Here is a 23,024-nt window from a genome sequence, read left to right on the forward strand (position 1 = left end):
TACTGTAACAGACAGCAGAGCAAATCTCTTGGCTAGAGGTGATCTTGAAGTACTTGGGATAGGAGTCTTGTACTGGTAAACGCAAGCCATAACCTGACCATGAGAGGCGTCAGTTTTTAGATAAACTGCCCTGTACCCGTAGATTTTAAAACATTAAGCAATTATTTTTATTAAACAAGGAAGCTTAATTATAGTGATGTTTAGTCTCGTTGTAATTATTGCAAAGGTTCTTAAGAGGCTCTCCAGTACTCTGCTGTGCTCTTGTGGCTAACCTGTTCAAAGCTTTGTACAATGTTAAATTTTCAGAGTCAAACGCATTTCGGCATGAACTGTGCAGTTGAAAACTTACTCTCATCAATAAGGACAGATTGCTTTACGGTTAACACCCTGTTCGTGCCTATCCCCAATTACTATATCGCTTACAACTCTATTAGGCATAACCTGCCCAGAGGAAGCAACTTCTCTGAAGTTCTGAACCCAGGAGTTTTAAAGATTTTTATTGAACTTTTAGGTTTATAGATAATAGAAGCAACCAGTCCAGTGCAGAATGTTCAGCTGTTCAGGGAAAAGTGTAAGTAGCTCAGGATAAAAATGAATCAGTGTGCATAACTACTTTTTTTTTTTTTTGCATTGTACTGGTGTCTGTAAAAAGTTCGTACTTGTTGGTTAAGAATGATTGCTTTAAATTTGTGCATTTGTTACCAAAAACAGCTTGCATGCTGAGTGTATTTGTATATCTCTAAAGTTTTATTGCTCAGGATATGTTTCCAATTTTTTAATTTTAAAAATAGATTTTAAATGTTTTTCTATTGTTAGAACATGGTAACTTATGTGTATGTATTTAGTTTATATCTTAAAACAGTAAAAGTGGCCTCTGAGATGAATCTAGAGTTTGCAATTTCTTTGGGAAGTTATGTGGGTAAAGTATGTTCTATGAATTTCATAGTTTGCCTGTTTTGTTGAGGTTTTCTTAGTATTTGGGGTTTTTTAAAATTGAAAGAAAACAAAACTATGACATAAGTTTTCTTCCCTTATGGATGTAATTCTAAAAAGAAGCACAACATTTAGGAAATACGCATTTGGACTGCCTGTACGATCCATGTTGACATCCTTACATTCATGCATTGTGAGGTTTTAATTTTGTTAATATTTTCCAGGAAATCTCTGCCTCCTTTATTGCTCAAAATGTACTTGGTTGTGTTGTGAGAAGTGTTACAACCATTCCTTGCTTTTTTTTTGTCGAAGAAGAATGGAGGATTGTGTGTAATTAGAAGGCAGTTAAATGCCACTCTGGAGAAAAAGATATTTCTCATGCTTCCATCTTGTAATTGCTTATTAGTGCAGACATGTAAATCAAGCTTTTCCTTGATTTCTGTGATTAGATCATGATAATATACTTCTCATTTGTTAAGAGCTTGATGTGAGATCTTGCAGCCTGATTTGCCTTTCCTGCCCTCTTCATCCCCTCCACCGACTCCCAACAGAGGAAGAAACTCAGGCCGGGGAGATATGCTTACATCAGGGCTCTATGTGATTAAAAAATTGAAAGAATACAATTCTAGCAGTCTTAAACTGGGTGCCCAGAAGGACTGATGTTTGGACTCTGATTTCCTCGTGCTGGGCTGGGGTTTTGAAGATGAGTACTTTGTGAAGTGCTCTGGTATTTTTGATGAGTGCTTTAGAGGAGCCACTGAGAAAATTAATTCTGCATTTAGAGTTTAGAGCACTTGGCAATATGTGAAGCCTGTTGCCATTTCAGACCTTTGACTTTTTAAGTAAAGAATTATGACTTAATTATGGGAGCAACAGCCTATGTGCATAAATTGACTTGGGAGCTCTGTGGAAAACCAGCATGGAATCTTACTCTTGGTCTATTAAAAAAACAGTATATACTGTAAGACAATTTAGTTAAGATGCACCAGTATTTTTTTTTTTTATTTTTCATTGGAGTGTGTGTTTAAAATTAAGGACATCATAAGTATGGATTATCAGCAGCTGAGTATGTTGGCTAATGATTTATTGCCACAAATGCATTTAAGTTCAGAATATTTTCCAAAATGACTGTATCATTTGTCTAGAAGGATGTGCCTGAAACTTTCTTGAAAGAAACAGGTATTGCTTAATAGAAATACTCCTATCTCTCAAAGCAGAATAAAAGTTCAGTGTTGAAAATCAGTTATTTTCAGAATTTGAAAAGTTTTTGCTCTTCCTAGTTTGAAAAGTGAACAAAAGACCAAGAATTAGTCTTTTCACCAGACTGATGAATCAGCCACAGTACGTGGTACCTTTCTTTCCCTGTTCCCCTGCACTATTATTTGGTGGGATATGATGCAAAAGAGGGGACAGTAGGATGAGAGTGAGTTTTTTTGAATTCACCTGGAAACTCTTGGTTAGAGGCATGAGGAACAACTTGTAATTTTGTGTAGGAAGCAGTAAAGAAAAAGTTGGGTTAATTGTGGTGGAGGTAGACTGATTCGTAACATGGGAAGCAAGGCTCTGCTGCGTTTGTCACAGGCTGGCTCCCCATGTTCCTCCCAAAACCCAGGGATCTTGAACTACAGGCTGGGGTTGCATTTCTTTCCATTTTTTTCTAGTCTTTGGGGGTAGGCTCAGCACTTCCAGTACTGTTCCCCTCAGGAGCAATGACATCCATATTCAGTAAGTATTTTAAAGCAAAGAATCTTTTTAGTGTTTTCTATTATTCTTTTGTTCTGATCTTTAGTTCTACATGCTCATCTATATTTCCATAAGTCTTAAAATTCCTTCATAAGGTGAGAAAGGCTTTAATTATAGTGAGGCTCATGTCTGTCTTCCATCATATTTGGAGAAGTAACTGACAGCAGATCCTCCTTTCCCCCGGAGAACGGAGCGAGCGGTGCTGTATGCCTTTTGATCTGCAAACTCCCAGCTCTGACAGAGTAATGAGGAGCCTGGAATTATGCTACAGTCATGCAGGTTACTCCTCTCTTTCTCTTCCCTTATTTTCCAAATGTGTTTCAGAGGTTGATTATGTAGCTTAATTGTTTTGCCATTTTGCTTTTTTCCAAAAGTCCCTCTATAAAATTAGATCACTACATTCATAAGGAAATTATGATCCGATATACTAGACTTCAAGTCATGTAGCATTAATGAAATTAATTGTGTCTTAGTGTTCATAGTTTGTTGCGCATAGACAGCACAAATTTAGTACTGGGAATAATCCTGTAGCAAGCTGAAATGGTTTCTCACAGAACGACAGGATGATTAGTGACACTGAATTTGAAGACAAAACTGGGATCTGGTAATAAAAACTCGTGTGATTTCTATATACCTGAAATACTGAATGCTTTCAGATGTACTAAGGTGAACTACTGTTCAGGGTTCTCAGTGAAAATGAAAGGTTTTAACATCACCAGCTTGTGTGCAAACAGAGAATACTGCAAGCAGACTAAACCCAAGACTTCAAATAATAAATTCACCCAAAGTAGCTAACTGTTGCCTTAATTAGATATAGCTTCAAAGCGTATGCTAAGATTTTTCCACTACAGCTTTCATCACTTCCACAAGTTCAGCACGCCCTATACAGATGCTTAATTTGTATGCTGGGCCCTGTGATAAAGCTATTTCTGTCGATGAGATTCCAAAATTATAGGCACTGATGTCAATGCAGATGAGGTTAGCCTAATTTGGTCAAGAGAGGGCTATGCCATGCAAAATCTTCTTTACATGGGCACATAAAGGCCAGTGCCAAGACTGACAGGTGTCCAGTGGGTGGCAAGGAGCTTCAGAGACAAACATTCTTGTTGGTACTGCTGCAATTCCTGCTTCTTTAAGAAACAATACAACAGTCGTATGGCTTTTTGTCAGTATCCCTGCAGGATAACTAAGTAAAATGGAAACGGAACTTAATTTTACGAATGTAAATCTTTTAAATCCTATCGAAATAACTTTTAATACTAGATTCTTAAATTCAATTTCTGTGTAATGTTAAAGCTTGACAGTGAAAGTAGCATATTGTTACCTTTAAAAATGGATTATTAAATTCAGAGGTATGCTGCTGTGAAATCCCAGTAAGAAAAATTACTTGAAAGTGGTTTTTAATTGTAGGAGGTCTTGGAATGTTGTAAATGCGATAAAATGCACACTCAGGTTGAATAATGAGGAGTCCGTACAAGGATATTTGTAATTTTTGAGAAGGCTGAGGAAGGGTATTAGTTGTAGTTGAAGTCATCCCTAAACTTTTTTCTACTAGCTTTCTACCTTTTTTCTATGTCAGTGTCAGCTGTGAAGTGTATCAAAAATGTATTAATCTATTAATAGAACACTTTCTTTGTATGCCTGTTTCCATACCTCCTTCCATGCCTTCCTCTAGTAGGGGATTGTAATCATATGGAATTTTTTTGCCTAGGAATTTTTTTATATTAGTTTTGAGCTTGTAATTCCTTTGTCAGCTATCTCTTTCTTAGCACTGATGTATTTAAAAAAAAAACAAAAAAAAAACTTTCTTTGTATCCAAGAAAAAATATCTTATGCTGACATCTCTGTAATAGAAGGCTGAACCTTTTCAGTACATTTCAGTCTCACAGTAGTCTTTTTCCAGTTTAACACCTGAAGACGTAGGCCACAACAGTGCTGAAAAGCGCTCTCTGTTACTGGGTCAGCTTTATCTATAGTAAGTGAGATGCTGAAGTAAGATTTGGTTTTTGATGAAAAGTCTTTGGATGGATGGAGCGCTGGCACCCACATGCTAACAGAATATTAGTGCAAGGCAATAATTACATGGTTTACAAATGTGTCAATGTCTGTAAAATAAGTCTTGCATGAAAATACCTTTATTAAACATTATTAGCAAGTTTTTAAAGCATTCTCTGTAAGAAATTTGTATCTGCTACAGGTTGGTGAAGGATAATTTGGAAGTATGTAAGACAGGGTTGTATCAGTAGCTCAATACGCTGCAACCTGTGAGGGAAGGTGTTGCAAAGGCAGGTGTTGGAACTGTGGCATTTGGAAGGTTAGGGTTCTCAGCTTATGGTCTCATTAGAGCCTTTCCAAGTTTAAATAGTTCAGCTGAAATTGGTCTGCTTAACCAGTTCAGTTGAAATTGGTCAGCTTAATCTTAATGGGCGTAGGTTTAATTAGTTCTTGGGAAAATGTATGGAAGACTACAAGCATTTTTGGGTATGGAGCATAAGCAAGTTCAGAAATATGTGCAGACGAATCTCCGGATACAATTTTTTTGTTATAACATTCTTTCCAGAGAAAATTTAACTCTGCTAATTTTTAATTTTTTTTAAGCTTAAAATGTTAGATTTTTGAGGTGAAAAGTTCAATGTAGTTGGCCATTGTAACTTCTCTTCATCTTTTTTGTATTTCAGATACTATGTGTTGCTTTTTAGTTATGTGCTTTGCTTTTTTTTGTGAAATGCTTGGGCATGGCCATTATGATCTTTCTTTGAATCTCTTTAATCTTTATAAACTCTGCAATAACTATTTAAGTTAATTATTACTTTCATTTGTAATACCATCATATTATAAATAAAATACTATATTGATTTGTGGAGTTGACAGCAGATGGTGTAACCAGTTTTAGTGTTTATCCTGTGTAGTCATTCAGTTATTTTAATAACAAAAATGATCACAGAATAGGAAAATAAAAGCTAGGCTTGATTTATTTCAGATGTTCTGTTGCCATCTCTGCTTAATTTATTAATTTGAAACTTTCAGCTTTCTTCTTGAAATTTAATCTTTTTTGACAACGTATTTTCATGTTTTTTTGTGATGGCTAGCAAGGAACCAGAAACAAAGGTGATTTTATTACTGCCTTTTTAATGTTTAGCATATTTTCGGAGCTTTAGCATATGTCTGTGTGCCTGGGGAAATGCTGCAATGTGTTTTTTGTTTGGGTTTGTTTGGTTTTTTCCTGTGGTAACTCTTTAATTTTTAAAAATAAAATCTGAAAAATATATCTAAAAATCCTTGCTTATAATAAATGGAAGCTGTGTTGCCTGGGCAGTCTCAATAGATGTCAATATTTTAATTTTGTGTAAACTACTCTTTAAATAACTTCCTACAAAGTGAATTGAAGTGTGTTTGAGAGGGTTAAAAGTATCTTTTAGCAGTGCTGGAGTAGCAATAATTTGGTAGTTAAGAACCAGGCAGGCAGGCGTTTTTGAAGCTGAGAGGGAGGTGAGCCCCTGTAGTTATGGGAGATACCGATCACTTGGGAGCCAAACAGAAGCTCTTAGGGGTGTTGGTTTTTTTTTTTTTTTTATTCAATCTACTAATTACTGATTGCTTTTCATGTCTGAATGAGATTTAAGCCAGGGAGCAAGTCAAAAGGAGCAGCTCACATCGTACCCAGTCCCCATGCCTTTTAGCCTTCATTCATTGCATTGTGTTCTCTCTTCTTTGGGTTTATGACTTAGATGCATCTGTGGAAATTCATACATAGACTTGCTGCCTGGGGAGTCCCCAATCGCATTCTGTGCTCCCCCTACTCACACGCACACTTCTAGGAGCTGTGGAGGTGCAGAAGTGAGCTAGTAGTGTTCATGTAAGAATAAAAGTTATTGGAAAAGCTTGTCTCCATGGGAAAAAGCTTAAGCCTTGGATTTAGAGGACAAATTTCTTGTGTCCTTTGTGTCTTCTGTAGATAATTTGTGAAGACTTGTAAGATGCAACTACTGTGACTTAAATTTCTGTAATTTCCTTTTCTGTGTTGTGATGTCTTGAAAATTTTGTGATGTTATGTGATGTTGTCTTTCTGTGAGATTGTAAAGTCAGCAGTTCTTATTTAGGTTTCCAGTTAAATAGAAGACAGATAGTAAGACAATCTTTCACTGTTCAAAGGATGTGCTTTAGAAATAGAACATAAATGTTTTATTACAAAGTCTACAACTTTGGTAGCTTTTCTTGTCACTCATTACTGTTCATCTGTTTTCACTTACATAGCCAGGTTACTTGCAATATGTGAAGTATGTGTGAATTGAAATTACTCTTTTTTTGCTTCCAATATACCATTCAGTCTCTGCTGAAGATGTGTTTAATAGTGAAACATGTTAACTCCGAGCAGTTAAAACTCTACTTCTTGCATCTCACCTTCAGAACAGTCTATCTTTAGTGAATGGATTGCAGTCTGAGGCCCTGACAGTACTTTGTCTTGTAATAATGGTACCATTTTTTAAGTCTGCAAAATCACGGATGAAGGCATTTGTATTGAACTGGTCCACTTACTTGCTGTGCCACAGACCTTTTGTGAATGAGCAGATGGCAGTGTCTGCAAAAAGGTGTGGACAGATACAAGCTGATGTAGACCAGCCCTCATTGAGCATCTGTCCAACCATGCTGAAAGGGTTCTCTGTCCAAGGTAATAAACCTCAATACATCTGACAGTTGGAAAAAAAAAAAAAATTTCCTAAATACCACATGACAAATATATGTGTGTAGACTGTAATCTTAATAACTTTTTAATACTTTGTTTGTTTCTTTCTTTAAAGAGGATTTGATAAAAGTAGAGTATAGCTTCTTGCCAACATCTCTTCTCTGGAGAAGAGCAGAAATCTAAGTTCCGTGGATTTAAACAAAGCTCTAAAGTGCAATTGTAAGTAAGCAGCCTCAGAAGAATGAGTGTCTGAAAAAAATTGAGAAAGAATACTGTACTATAGCAGAACAGTAGAACTATAGTTCTTTGGCTAGATATGTTTTCATAAGAACAAGGGTTATATGGCACAAACCAGCACAGTGACAAACGATCCAATTTAGATCCTTTAAAGGTGTATGTTCTCTGTAGAAACTCTGAAATTTACTATGTTAGGTAAAAAAAATCACTAGAAAATTAATTCAAATTTCATTATATGACAGAGGTGCTGACAGTATTCTAATTTGTATTGCAAAAGAAGCATTTTAGAAAGAAATAATCTGCTTCTAGATGCTTAATCTATGCAAGGGAATTAAAAATGCATTCTCATCGACCCCTCAACTATGATCTGTGCATTTTTGCCAAATCACTTTCAGCATTACATGGCCGTTTCTATTAACCTGCATAAGCACGATGTTGAGCAAATAAGATGAAAGGTTACAACCAGGCATCAGAAAAAGGCAACATTTGATAACTTGCTTGCTTTGGCAAAAGATTTGCATGATTAGTTTATAAAATGTAGAATACCTCTTACTCCTTTTGTAAATGTGGTGCATGTAGGATGATCCTGATAGTTTCTTATTGTTATGTTAGAGTAGCTGATGAATGAGTGGTGGTATAGAAATGTAGGGTTGTTGGCTTCCTTTAATTCACTGAGATTGGATCCTTTATTTTCTAAGGGGGGGGTTCTTTTTCTATCTCACTGAAGACTGAAGTTGAAGATTTCTAAAAACGGAAAGGGTCTTTAAGGAAACTGCTAAATTCCGCCTTCTGGATCTGTAGCCATCCTTGGCTGTGGAAGTTCGTGTTCTGGAGTTCAAAGCCCTTGGTTTAAGATCAGCCAGCCTTTTGAGTTTAGTTACAATAAGTTAAGTAGTAATGATGATTTATATGTAGTAAAGAAGGTGAATTTTGCTAACTTTCTTTACTCTTTCATGTTTGCTTATTTCTTACTGGCTGATATGTAACTTCACTAATAAGCAGCTAGAATAGTTGGTGTCTTGTACCTAGTTGCAACATGGGCTAACATGGCAAATGCTTTAAATGAGCTGAATTGAAATGCTTAGATAACTTTTTAAATTAAGACATAAATAGAAGTAGCATTTGTAAAAGTTGGTCTGTGTGTATATGTTGCGAAATTCTAAAAGGTCTGTTCTCAGTATCTGTAAAAATAATAGCTTATTTTCCTCTTTTTTCCTTGCATGCAGTGTTTAGTGGTTGGGTTGGGCTGCAGCAATAGCTACCCACATTTGTTACAAGAATACTTCTCACAGATTACCATTTAATTATTCTTGGCTAGTGAAGTCTGCTGGAGAGAGAAATCACACTTGATAGATAATGAGACAGGGGAAGAGTGAAGAAAAGATGGAGATTAGTTTAGAACTCTGTTGGTTTTTTTTTCACCATGTGCTGATGAGTTGGTAAATGATAGACTTACTCCTCTGCTGTCTTTAGGTGCTGTTAATATAAATACGGTAAATTTCCCTGACTGGTCCATAACAAGTAATAGGCCAGTCAAGATTGTATCCTAGAAATCGGTGTGCCACAGCCGCTGTTCGGTGCCTGTTCTGTAAGGGAATGTTTGAAGGGCAAAGGAGACTCCCCGGAGATCTCATTTCTGGGCCAGGAGTACAAGTGCATGTGTGTGAAATCAGGTTGTTCCGGCAAGTAGGAGGGATTAGCAATGGGCCTCAAACTTCCATATAAAAACTCATGTGGTGATGGAGATCTGTGAAGCCCTGCTGCACTTAAACAGGAGCATCATATGAGACCCAATAATGTCTGGGAAATATAGTGCTGTTGGTTCAACTCTGGATTTTCTGTAGGTGTTATTAAAATGTTTTTTTTTGGGGGGGGAGCATTTAAAGGCACTTCTGTAGATGTAGTAGTTACTGAGGTTTGTAATGCAACACTGAGTCATTTTTCATGACTGTTGAAATTTATTTAAAAAAAAATAATGATTGGAACAGATGGATATTTGGAAATATACGAGTAAAACTGGGATCCTGTACTTGGTACTTCATATAAGAGTGCACTAATAGGAAGCAATGGGTTTCCATGTGGAGCCTGGCAGGTCTCTAGGAGCATATATGGAAATAATTATATCCTTGCAAATCAGGATCGCATATTATAGTGAACTACTTTGAATTGATAGGAGCTGGTCCCATGTGGTGCCAGTTTCACAAAGAAAGCAAACTGGTACCTTTAGCTAAGGCCTTAATGGCATCTTTGTAACAACTGTTGCAAGACCCCAGGTGCTTTCTGCTGTATCAATAATGAATTCTTGTCTTAGAAGGAATTACACAGAAAGGTTTACTCAGCAAATGCAAAAATTGTAGCAAAATCTGCTTTTGACTGCTTAGATGCATCTGCAATGACATATATCATTCAGTTTCCAAAGAAACATAAATATCCCAATGACTTCAATGTAAATGGTAAGAGACAGCAATTGCATTTGTACGTTTGAGCTGATTGTAAGGACAGAGGAACTGGATAATGACTTGTATGATATATTTGAGTGTTAAGTACTGGAAATCTTGCCATATCAAACATAGTATCTCTGCATGCATTGAGAAAATAAATTTTAGAAAAACTGAAAAAGAATATGCTAAGAAGCAGGGAAGAAAAAGAGAAGAAAGAAAATGAAACAGCCTTAGGAACTTCCATAATTTTTAAAAGACAAAAAATGCAATATATCATGGCTGTTCTTTCTGGTGTGCTCCTTCATTTCGAGATGAAGCTGAGACTGGTGATGTCCAGAGCCCAAGGGTCACTGATTGCACTCCCAGAACTTAGGTAGTATAATAGGTAGTATGTTATCACAGAGGGAATTTAGTACTGTCTTATTTTTATGTAGTCTTTTACCTGAGGGTTTGCCATACTTGCTAGTGACCTTGAATAATTTCTTTCATATACTTGTAAAACATAATTTATTTTGCCTTCACCTGAGATTTGTTAATTTAGGTTTATTCAAAGCAGTACTTTCCCCAAAAGAAGCACTTCAGCTGCTTTGTTGATTTCTCATACAAGCCAGTGCACTTTTGGTCTTCCTTTGTCCCCAAATTTGGAATTCTATTTCTGAAAGTCTTTCTGTTTCCAAGCTATAGTTAAAACAAATAATATGCTGTAGTGGTGCTTAACAGATGGGCAAGTATTTTTATTTCTGTGTGCTGGTATCAAACTTATGCATGAGACAATAGTTTTAAGAAAAACTTTCAGTAAGAGAATGCTAATTAATTAAACCACTTACTGTTGGAAGATAAAAGAGGACAGGGTGGTTACTTTGTATCGCTATGTTTTCTAAGATTATGCTGTGTTTCCAACATCAATGGAAGAAAGGCTTGCTCCATGCACCCGACCATCCACACACTCCAAGAACACCTTCATGTGTTTTGAGACAGGAAAAAAGAGAAGGCTGATCAAGGATTGAAAATAGTGGTGATGGAGAGAAGTGCTTGACCTTTCAAAGAGTATAAGGCTCTTTGTGTTAGAGTTTTACTTGGAGGAGAGTTCAGTCTTGAAGCAAATCACCTCACTGTCCCTGTTTATTATGCCCATTTGTTTGTTTTCCAGAGTGGTTTCGGTATGCACTAAGTAGGCTCCTTTCAGAGAAACGATGCCGTTCCACTCTTTGATAGGGTCCTAGAGGTTTGACTAGTTCTCCGTCATTTTTGGCAGCTTTGAACATCCTGTGGTAGGGTCCGGTTCAGAAAGTTTGACTAAACGTGGGCTGCAAAAAAAACCCATCCTGGGCTTCATATAGTGAAGACCTCAGCAGCAGCTGTGTTGTGATCTGCTCCAGTTGTGCCAAATTGCTAATACAGATAGAGCCTAATGCCATTTATTGTGGGTTGTTTCTTTTAAAGTAAGAACAGAGTGGTGATTAATTGCCAGGGTGTCTTACCCTTGTCAAGTGTTTAGAGATGGTAATGTTTTTAAATCTACCTCCATGACGCTTTGTATTTTGGGTGGAACTTGACAGACCTTTAGATAAGTGCTATATTCACCAAATGAGGTACCAAAAGGTCTGTTCTGAACGTTCTTGCCTATGGTTTTGATCTGACTGGTTTTCAGGGGCGTAGGGAGGGGAGAGAGCAGAAGGTAAGTGTTTGGAATGTAACAGTGCTGTAGGAACCCACAGCTGGTGCCGAGATCACGATTATAGCTTAAAAAAAGCAGCACAAATATTAGGAATCATATTGTAAAATAACAAAGAGCCCTATCCCAGTTACTGAGTTTTCTCCTTCATACAGTAAACATTCACTGTGGTGGTATGTCCCCCCTTTTCCTATGGATAGAAGGAAATTAATTTCTCAGTGCTAAAGTTACTCCTTTGGTAATATGTGCTTACTTTTGTATTTCGTGAACATATTGGAATTTGCAATATGATCATCTTATACTAAATTAACAATTATAGGAAGAGCGGAATCTTCATACAATTTTCATTTATTCAACTTCATCCTTTTAAACACCTCAATATCCCACACTCCGTTCCTTTTTTCCCCTCTGTAGCTGCTTTTTTCCCATCCTATTTAAGATTTCTTTGTATTTCTGGAATGAAACGTTTTTGTCAGCTTAAAATGACAAAGGTGAAAATGAATCTCAAAGATGCACGAAGTATATAGGACCACTTGGCTGCATAATCAGTGCTCTTGGAGGAAGTTAGTTCTGCTTTCCAACCCTGGGAAGTGCTGGGGGAGGGGGGGTTGTAGCCAAGTTCAACCCTTGGAGCAATAAACTGAAGAAACGTGCCAGTTCAGGCATGACTATGTGTGGCTAGAAAGGCAGTATGAAGGATGACTTCAGATTTAGTGGAGAAAAGAAGAGATTAGAGAGTGATGATCGATTTCAACGATGGCATGTATGCAGTGCATTAACTTTCTTTCATTAATGTTATTTATAGTGAGTTGCTATAAAAGTAACCTTGAAATACGTTTTGAAGTTCAGTTCATAGCAGTTCTCCAGGTGGCCGAGATAAAAGGAACTTGTGAATATCAGCTATGGTGAAATCTGCTGGAAACAGGCTCTTCATAGCATTTAAAGGCAAGGCAGTATCCTGAATTAGCTCAGGTGATTTGCGTACTGGAGTTTGATCCTGTAGTCTAGCACGTTTTGCTGTATTAAAATATGCATTATAAAAGCACGTAATTGTGGCTTTTCATTTCCTTTAGCATTTCTGTAGGGGTTTAGTAAGGTTTTACTATGTGCTGTGTCCTCTGGGTGTAAAACTTTCTTGTTCAGCGCGGAGCTGGCAGCGAGACGCACAGGGCAGCGCTGCTCACGCGGAGCAAATTGCTGGGCTGTCAGGTGACTGCAGCCTTCGCGCAGCTGTTGGCAGTGCGGGCAGCCCCTGCCTGCTGCCTGCTGCCTGCCTGCTGCCTTACCACCGCGCGCTACCGCTCCGGCTCTTCAACCCTCACACAGCTTCCAGCACTGGCAGGGATTGGGGAGGAGATTATGCTTCGAGTCTTTGGGGTGATCCAATGGGAATTGCATTGATCTGGTGTTTAGCTCTGATCCTTATCAGATGGATTACTTCTAAGGTAGGCCATTTTATTATTCTGTTTTGACTAACTGGGTTTATAAGTAGCCTGAGAGAAGACAAGTCATTAAGAACTTTGAGTAGTTCCTTTTCATTTTTAAATCTAATCTGTTTTGGAAACACATCATTCGTCATTTAAGACTGTGTTTCTTAAGTGTTCATACGTGATCTCGACTTTTGCTTGCCTTGAAGTGGGAAGAGCGTGGTTGTAGCAGTGCCAGTTAGGAGACAGTGAAAAGGGATCTGAAATGGCTTCTGAATGGCAAGGGCTTGCTTGCCTCCTTTACTAACAGAACTTCAATTTTATAGCGCCTTAAAGGCTTTGCGAAAATAAGGAAAAACACTTTTAAACATAGTGAGAATAATACAAATTAGTGTATTTTGCTTCCTGGACAGGATATCCTTTTTGTGGTGTTGATTTCAGGGTTACGGGAGTGGAAATACCAGTTTTGTTTGCTTAGGTGAAATACCTGCTACTTCTCTTACTTTGTAGCCTTTCCATGTGAGATGCCTGTGTTTTGAAAAGTGCGTATTAACGATAGGCAAAATTAGGAGTTCCTGCTCTCTTCTTCTAAAGAACGTAAGTATCCCCGTAATGTATATTGTGGTAGTAAATATAGATGGGATTGGTGCCTGGAGATGAGACCAGGCTCTTCTCAGCAAAGCTTGCTGCCTAACCTGGAATTAATTCCAAAAGGAGGAATAAATTTAAGTTTAGGATTGTGAAGGAGAGCCAGAATCAGTGGAGAGAATAAGGGAAACGGGGGGGGGGGGGGGGGGGGGGGGGGAGTCAGAGTTCATGCATTTATATATAGAGATTTATTTTTAAAAAAAAAATTCATACACAATTTAAACATTTTTGTACAATTAACAGGAGAATCTGGACAAACATGAATTTGAATTTGTTGTGAAAACAAGCTTTGCCAGATACCCATGCCAGTACTCTTCAGTCATTGCCAGTAACACAGTTCTAAATTTACTAAAAGCGAAACCGGTCAGGCTTAGTTGCTACCACTTGTGATAACTCTTGTCACCTCATGAAAAAAGACCAAGTTACCCTAATGGATGTTCTTTGTGACTGAAGGCAGATCCTAAATGTCAAAGTTTTACAGCCAATGTGCTAGCCTAGTACATCATCCACATTTTACTGGTATACTGTCAAATTGCTGGTTTTCTGAAACTTGACTTAAAAGGCCTGCTTAAGGAATTATGGCTATAATTCAGTTTGGTCGAAGATTCTGTTAAGGTGAGAAAAATAGGAATTCCAGGTAGCTGATGTTAATACAGTTAAGCATAAAAACACAGCTATTTATGGCTGTGTTTTTAAATGTGCTAACGGATGTTTCTTTTTAAGCATTACTTTTGTGTTCATCCAATTTTCCTATTTTGCTGTTGCTTTTGAGTCCTGTCATTCTGATTTAGTTTCTAAAGGTAATAGTCCTGTGTGTTTCTGTCCTCACTTCAATCACTTGTGTGGGGTTTTTTGACTGTTTTCTTATCAGTTTTCAAGCTTTTGTTTAGCATATTTTTATTAAATCTTGAAGTTTTTATGTTGACAAAACTTTGAATAAATCTAATGGTGCCACATGATGATACACATCTAAGATGTGTAAGAGAAAATACCTTCCAGATGCTTGTTAGATGTATGCATCACTAACGTTGATAACTGTCATTTAAACAATAGCTAAGTTTAAAAATGATTGCCATCCAACTTGGGAGATGGTCACGTGAAATTAGCTTTATATGGAAGAAAATATTAAAATTGCTACTTTCAGATATTTGAAAGGGATGTGCATCTTATTGTTATTGCTGGTTAGTGTTGCCTTCCTGAAATTAACTACATTTTCTTATCACTGGTTTGATAAACTTTCAAAATACTGCTTTGAACTCCAGTGAAATACTTAGAAAATAGTAGCAGGACCGTTTCAGTGGCTTGTCTGAGTTAAACGACAGTTTAAGTGCTTTGGAAGAACATTTGCCAGTGCTTTAGTGAGTAAAAACTTAGTGATGTCCTGTGGAAAACTGTGGATCTTACATTAGCATGGAACTTTTAATTACTTGAAATAATTCTAAGAAAAATTATGAATGAGTCTTGCTTTTGAAATTCAATAATAGTTGGAGAAATCCGGTCTAATTAGTTAGTCATTCTAAGGACTGCTAGTTGATAAACTGTCGTAGAATCTTAAATAGCTCCCAAGTGTGTGTATTTGAGGCAGCATAATCAGTAAATTGCAGGTGCCACGATATACCAACTTCTCCAAACTTGTTCTCAATTTCTCTTTCTGAAAGCAATCCTCTGATACTCAGGCAGAAAAGCCAAGTAGGTAAAAATAGCTGTGGTGCTGTCCTCTAGCTTTTCTTTCCCAGCTTCTGAATAAACAACCGAGTTACAAAAGAGACTTGTGTACTCCATGAAAAAGCATAGATGGTTCTTTCTGATGGGAGATACTGAGTTTTGAAGGCCAGCAGCTCTGCTGGTACAGAATGAGTCCAGCAGTTGTTTCACCTGGCAGTCCAAAAGCTGGCTAGCTGGCGATTGCCAGAATGAAGTGCCCAACAGTAATGCTGGTGCTCAGCTCGGAACTGGATTGGGAAGTCCCTGTGCTAAAACTGATACATGGGTGGAAGTGTTTGTTTGGCACAAATAGCAGCAGGTGCTCTGTTTCCAAGTGTTACATGCATATGCCATGCTCCCTAGCATCACTGAAGCGGCTTCTCTTTGAAGATATATCTATGTGCTATTTTGGCATGTCGTTCCCGTTGCATGGCTTTTAATAACTTCTTATACTCTTGTGAAAAGGTTTTCAGAAAGATCTGACTTCAGTCTATCTTTTGGTAGATACTCTATTTGCCTGTTTTTGTGGAGTCTGTGTATCCTTGGTGTTGTTAAAAGATTAATGGATTTACCACTTTAGTTTGAACTTCTCCCATTCACTTTCCATAAAGATGTGGCAAAAGGGAGGAGAAATGAAAGCTGCTCTTACTGTACTGCCATATTAGTGTGAATAAATGACACACTAATATGAAACTGAAATTTAAGGTGAGATTTTCAAAGTGGAAGTCCAGTGTAAACAATCCCTCCCAGTCATCTTTCTGATAGCTGTCTGCACTGCTGAAGTGAAACAGCCCACCCAATTCAGGTGGCTGCGCTCATGTCTGGAAAGGAGCGGAGTGGTTAAGAACCTCATCTATTCATTTGAGGAATTTGTTGAATCAGTTAGAGTCCAGCAGATATTCCCACCGTACCAAGTTGTCCTTGTGCTTGAAAAAGAAACCTGCCTAAACACGTGAGGATTGTCTTCAGTTTGAGCACTAGTAATTCTGTCTACCTATTGGAACGATGCTTATTTGTTTGAGATTTGTAGAGAGGGTCAAGGAGTTCAATATGCTTCATTCTTATTAACAGGTACAAAGCTTCAGGTAAACCAAAGAGATGGCAGAGATCTAGAAATAAAATTTTATGCTAAATGAGTTAATATTAACAATAATGTGATATTCTGAAGTGCCAGAAGTCAAGCTCTGTCCATGAAGTTTTTAGCCAAGGTTTCTGTAGGTTCATACAAAGTATGCAACAGTCATCTCGACTGTGTAAGGTAGGTACATTTTTATAGTGCAGGTTATAGTCTTGATGTCTCAGCGTAGGCTATGGAGAATGGGCCACTGATTAGCAATGAGGGAGCAGGCATTTTTGGAAGTCAGCGAGGGTAGAATCTTGGTGATTGTTTGAACTGTTGAGTGCTTTACAGAAACTTTAATTCTTCAAGACACATTTGCCTTTCTGCTTACAAATTTGCTGCACATGACAGTTCACATCTCAGCAGAAGTTGATGCATTAAATCTGGTCTTTCTCTTTGCTGGATTTAAAAAGTGGAATCTAGGCACAGTATCTTAAGTAATTTAATCTACCCTGCCTGTGATTCCTTTTTTTTTTCTTCTTTTTTTTCATGCATCTTTCTAGAGTAATGCAAGGGGTAGTATAAAAATATGCTGATAGTATTATTTAAAGTGGGAAAATAGGTAATATACTTCAGCCTGCGGTACGTAGCCTGTTACCTATTTGGAGTGTAAGCTGACACAAAGCAATCCATGGCTGGACAAGGGTAATATTATTTAATTTACCTACCTATCACAACTTGCTAAAAACCTCTGTACTGTTAGCTCCATCCTCTGTCTTTGGCCCCACCACAGTGCTCCTAACTATCGGTACCCCACTTATTTGCCTGGTCTAAATGTATGAGGTCTGACCACTCATCACCCACCCTGTATCTGTCCCTTGGTGGAACTTGCTAATAAGTGTTTTCCTCTTATCTGTTTTATTTAACAAATTTCAATGAAAGAAGTATCTTTAGGACCTCTACTCTTTCAGCAAAATTAGCCGAAATTGTCCTACTACTTTTGAAGCATTGTTGGTAACCTTGTGTAAGGTTTACACAATAAATTACCTCTTTTTCCGTAGGGAACCAAACTTTGAAATTTAAAAAGGATTTGATTGCTCAAAGATTCCTATGAGATCCTTCAGAGTCCTTGCAGAATGAAATCACTTGTTTGTATAAGCAACTGGTTTTATTTTTTTAAAAATGTTCTTTGTGTTTGATATCATACATGGATGTACTACTTTATCTAGCAAATAATACTTTAGATTTTAGAGAGCAAGTAATATTTTAGAATCAACATATCAAAGGGATTTATTTTTCAGTAATTTTTTATGTATTGTTTTCCTTCTTGGAGACTAATGCTCCAGTTGAGCATGGTTCTTCTAGTTGCATGTGTGCTTAGCTTTCTCCTGTATTGGATTACAGAACTGTACTGGACATGTCCAGAAATCTGTGATAGACAGGTGCAAATTGCAAGTTAGCACTAAATTACATCACTGATTGTGCCTAGTCAGTGATATGTAATGTTCCAGGCTACTGAAAATATATTCAGCTGAGATTTGCTGAAATTCAAAGGTAGGTTATATGAAGAAAAAATATATATATATTGAAAATGTCAGTGGGAAATCAGCATCGCTTTCTGGCTGATGAGTTGTATTGCTGTCTTTCCCATCAGGACAAGGCACATTGCTGTGAGAAATGCTGTACAAACATATTTTGAGGGAAGGATTATTTGCATGGTTTATGATCTTCCAAGGAAATACAGAACAAAAGCTAAGACAACATAAAAGTGCTGTGCAGGGAGTTCTTCCTTGTAGTCTTTATAGCAGCTACTATAATTGGACCCCATTTGGAGCTAGGTCTTTGGTCATTTCTGTAATTAAATATTAAGCTTACCCTTGGAAAAACTTATCTGACTTCAAGTGTAAGGTTTTCTTTTTTGTTTTAACATGAAAAATATTAAAACAATTAAGTGTAACTTCTGGGTGTGGAGTCTTATCATGTCAGTGGTACAAATGATGCTGAAAAGAGGTTATTAATCTCTAGTCTGTCTTTATGTGCCTTCAGTTTGTTCTGTAGATAGATGCATGTAAGCCATTTTGCCTTTTCCCCCTTCCAAGTAATTTGTTTCTTTTAAAATTCTTTTCAATAGCCGACATCTGGTTTTCTGTCCTGTTTCTTAACATGGTTTGGTTTCCCATCTTTTGAACTTGCATATTTTCAGGCTGTTGTGTGTCCCTAGTGGAGTGTTGTTTCTGCTACAGAGAGGAAAAAAGGGGTGACTGTGTTCACCTCCAGGTTGGCTTTTATCTCAAAGGGGTCTGATAACCCTTTGTGGCACTGAGGACTTCACTGTCCTCAGTACAAATAAGAAGTATGGTGGACAGGGAAAGGTCATAGGAATTTTTAGTACGCATGCACGCACAAAAAAATCTTATTTCTTTAAGGAACAAATGTTGTGAACTGGCAAAATTGAAATCTGACTGTGAAGGTGATCCTTTGATCCTAGGATTAAGAAGTAACATTAATGAAGGTTTAAAAAGTGGCAGAAGATGGTGGAAGTACAGTAAGGGCAAGATGTGAGGCTGGTTGCTAGGTCATGCCAAGCTTTGAAGACTACATGATGCCAGTGTTGTGTAGCTATGAGAACATTCCTCCAGTTCTTGGCTATTAGAGGACCAGCTGACCACACTTGTGGGAGACTTCCTGGGTTATAACTTGTTATCATATTAGCTGAATACATATGTAACATAGGTATTTTGTGTAGGTAAGAAATACAGCCTACATTGGAGTATCTCAGTGTTGTGCATGGATAACTTGATGACTCCTTTAGACTTTTATCATCAAATGTGAAATACCACTTGCTTGTTTTCTTTCAAATACTTTTATGTATTACATCCTGCTTTAGTGGTACCTTGACTTGGCTACAAAAAGTACTGGGTGGAATGAAAGTAGCACGTGGCAACCAAGTTCTGCCCTTGCAGAACATCGGTTGAATTCCTAGGACTGCAGTAATGGTGTCATTTGAGTTGTTTTACTTCTTTTAAAACTACTTTTAGCTTTGAAAGATGGAAATACCCCATAGGTAAATAAACAAATAAAACAAGTACTTGCAGTTCCTAGTTTAAGTATTTCATTCTAGAAGGTTAAGAGGAGCATGGTTTTTTTGTCTGCTATATCTTGTTCTGTGTCTTTTTATTGTGAAGAATGGTTGAGGAGCATCTGGAAAGAAATTTAGGTGGGATATTTTTTTTTTCCACACTATGGTCCTGTTTTTCATAATCTCTTCTCTACCAATTCTTGTCTTTCCTTTGCCCCCTCCTAAAACAAAGTCAGCGTGTGTGTGTGTATATATTTTTGAAAGATGAATGTTCAAGTTTCCAAAATTAATCTTGAGAATGAAATTGGACAATTGATACTTTATTTTCATTTCAGTTTAAAAATGATTCAGTTCTAACTTGTATAAAATATACTTTTTTTTTTTGCAGAGACGTGGAGCAATTTCCTATGACAGCTCTGATCAGACTGCGTTGTATATTCGTATGCTAGGTAAGCATACCAGTTTCTATATTGCAAAATTCTAACATTTGACATTTGATTGATTTATTTTTTTATTTTTATATATATATTTTTAAAATTTTTTTAGATTTGAGTGTTGAATTCTTAAAGTTATTACTCCCTTTCTCCTGGATAATATTCTGGTTAGATTCTTTAGAAGATTCTGGGTTCTTTTGTGTTGACTTGGGTTTTTTTGGTTGTTTGCCTTTTTTTTCTTTTTTCCCCTGAGTTAACCATTGCATTGGATGTTTTGCTCCTATATTTTAAAAAAAAAAAAGTTACCTAGTGTGTTTGGTAGAAGTTAAGTTTTCCAAGTGACTCATGATTGATCTTTTTTTCTCTGATGGAATTTATCACCTCTGCATGGTATCCTGCTGATTAAAACTGTAGCTTAGAGAATGTTTGTGTGAGAGTTACCACACGCTTTCAAAAACTTCAGTACTGAGACTATGAAATGCTCAAGGTGTTCGTAATGTAACGATATGATTTTAAACAATACTGCTCGTATTATTTCTAGAAGTTGACTTGAGAAGAGAAAGGATGCATGACGGGGCCAGTAGTTCAGTCAACTTACTGAAGGACGTTCCCAGAGTAGCAACTAGTTAAAGAGGAAAGTTGAATTAAAATGAAAGAACGTTATTGGGAGGGGTAAGCATTGGGGGGGAGACCCTCTGTGATAGTGAGTGCACGGAAGGAGTTGAGGTCAGTCATTGAGAGGAGACAGATACAAAGCTCTGGTAGATCTGGCTGCCAGATTCAGTACTTCCTGCACCTCTTCTGGAGGCTGCTGGTGGTGTGGGGACTGTGTATATACTCTTAAGTCTGTTTCACTACAAAATTATGCTGCTTAATTTAAACCAGCTTGAGCTATGATTTTGTGTTGAAATGGACTATGAATGCTTGCATGATGTCTCTCGCACGGCTCAATGAACATCAACAGCTAGTGAGTATAAATTCTTAACGGGCTCCAACTAAATCAGCCAGAACATGTATTTTAATGCCCTGAGTCTTTTCAATTTCATTGTATATTGTATGTAATAAAGTTTCCAAAAATTCTTGACTGCATTGTCTATGAATTTAAAGTTGTAAACTAAATGCATGTATGCATATATATGAATTTATAGTCAATAACCTACGTATGTAGGCACATGCGTGCATATGTATATATAAATCCGATTTTGACTTAGAATCTCTGCATGTTTGTTTTCCAATTATTTTGATTTTTTTAAGTTTGTGAAGCTGTTAATACTGTAGCATTGTCTACTGAAGGATTTTTGATGAGAGAATGTAATTACTTTGGAGATTTGCTAAGAGGAGTAGGACAGAAGATGCTGGCTTCTAAATGTTTATTGAAAAAGGTGGAGGGTTTTTTTGTTGTTGGAAATAAGTTACTTTTGAAAAGTTAACCTAACTTTTTCATTTTTAATCATCCTTTTTGCAGGATGAACACTAGAATTCTTCAAAATATCATTTTTCTGCTCTAGTCATAAAACCAAGAAAGTAAATTCAGGCCTGAGGTAGTCTTGTTTCCTTGATTTTGTGATACTTTTTTAAACTAAATTTATTTTATACTGTAATTAAAAAATGCAAATTTTTTTCTGCTTCAGAGTCCTACAAATTGACTACTTTTAATTCCACAATAGGGGAAATATGTATTAATTTATTTTAAAAATGCACTGATATGCTTGAATTAAAGGTACTGTAAGTATATGTCTGTTTATTTTTATCTTTTAAAAATTAATCTGCTAGTGACAGAAACTCAGCTTGTAAGAAAATAATTCTTAATTTCTGGGGAGAATAATCTGATTTCTTTTGCTGCTTTGGAAGTTTAACTGTGCCATGAAGTAGTTAGGCCTATCATTTCTGCAGAAGGGTTTGTGATAATGCTCAAGTAAATCTAGAGGAAAGGAAAGCCCGGCTTCCTATGGTTCTTGGTATATACACCTGAACTGAGGGGAAAATCTCATTTGTTTTCAAATCTTTCATTGACTATTTTCATAGGCACAATTAAAATATATTCAGAACGTGATGTTAAATAAACTAAATTTTCACTTGTTCTCTTGTTGAATTGAATTATTAGACTATGTGATTGGTGCTTGTTATGAGTAGCATAACTCTTGCTGTATTCATTGCTGTTCAATGATGTTGCTGTGCAGAGGCAGTAAGTCTTTTGAAGGATTGACCTCTTCTAACTTCGGCTGGGGGGAGGAGGGTACCAACAAGCAAAGAAAAAAAATTGCCCATTGGATGCTTGAATCAGAGTGTTAAATTTGTATTACTTTCTCACTTGTTCGTGATCACTTTGTTTTCCCGAATGTTATGTACACTATACTGTACAAGTTAGCAACTGTTTACATTTTATTACTGTTGTATTCATAAATGGACTGTAAAAGACCAGCCTGAAAGCTGAACAGTTGGGTGCATCGGTATATAGAAACATTCATATCAGAGTAGATTCAAGAATGAACATATTCAATTAGAAATTTTTGTGCGAAACGTGAAGTATTGTGTTTCCCATACAGTATTGTGAGGGTTTTGGTTTTTATTTATCTTAGTATATTTAGCAGAGTAAGCTGTAAGGTATCCTCAGGTGTAACTTAGCAGGAACTTAGGCCCAGTCATGAGAGGTTTTGCCTTTTACTTGGCTGGTTATTATTCCAAACAGACTGTATCTACTAATAAAATGTACCTTGAAAAGGTGTTTATTTTAGCAGACCAAAAATATAAAGCTAAGGGGATCTAGGACACCTCCCTCTGCCTCTGTTTAGTTGTGCTGGCTGTAGAGTTGCTTCCTTCAATGTTTTCAGGCTGTTCCAATAGGAATCCAATGGAAATTCATTTGCACCAAGTAAACAGAAATTCCTGTGGTATGGCAGTGTTTCCAGGTTCAATTTAAAAAATAAATTTGAAGGGCAAACAAAATAAACAACTAACT

At 36.9% G+C, this 23,024-nt stretch overlaps 1 protein-coding gene across 6 annotated transcripts in view; it reads left to right on the forward strand.

The window, feature by feature from the left end:
- PDE7A (phosphodiesterase 7A) overlaps positions 1-23,024 on the forward strand; it is an 82,735-nt gene that overhangs the window by 24,926 nt on the left and 34,785 nt on the right. For 4 of the 6 annotated variants that reach the window (XM_075743980.1, XM_075743978.1, XM_075743979.1 and 1 more), the window contains exon 2: positions 20,020-20,080. In XM_075743980.1, coding sequence (XP_075600095.1) covers positions 20,020-20,080 — 61 coding nt within the window. Of the gene's footprint in view, positions 1-13,034; positions 13,159-20,019; positions 20,081-23,024 lie in introns of those variants that run through there. The other 2 variants (XM_075743981.1, XM_075743983.1) reach the window with 2 other exon arrangements.

The sequence above is a fragment of the Balearica regulorum genome, chromosome 2, assembly GCF_011004875.1.
Source record: "Balearica regulorum gibbericeps isolate bBalReg1 chromosome 2, bBalReg1.pri, whole genome shotgun sequence".
Taxonomy (NCBI): Eukaryota; Metazoa; Chordata; class Aves; order Gruiformes; family Gruidae; genus Balearica; species Balearica regulorum.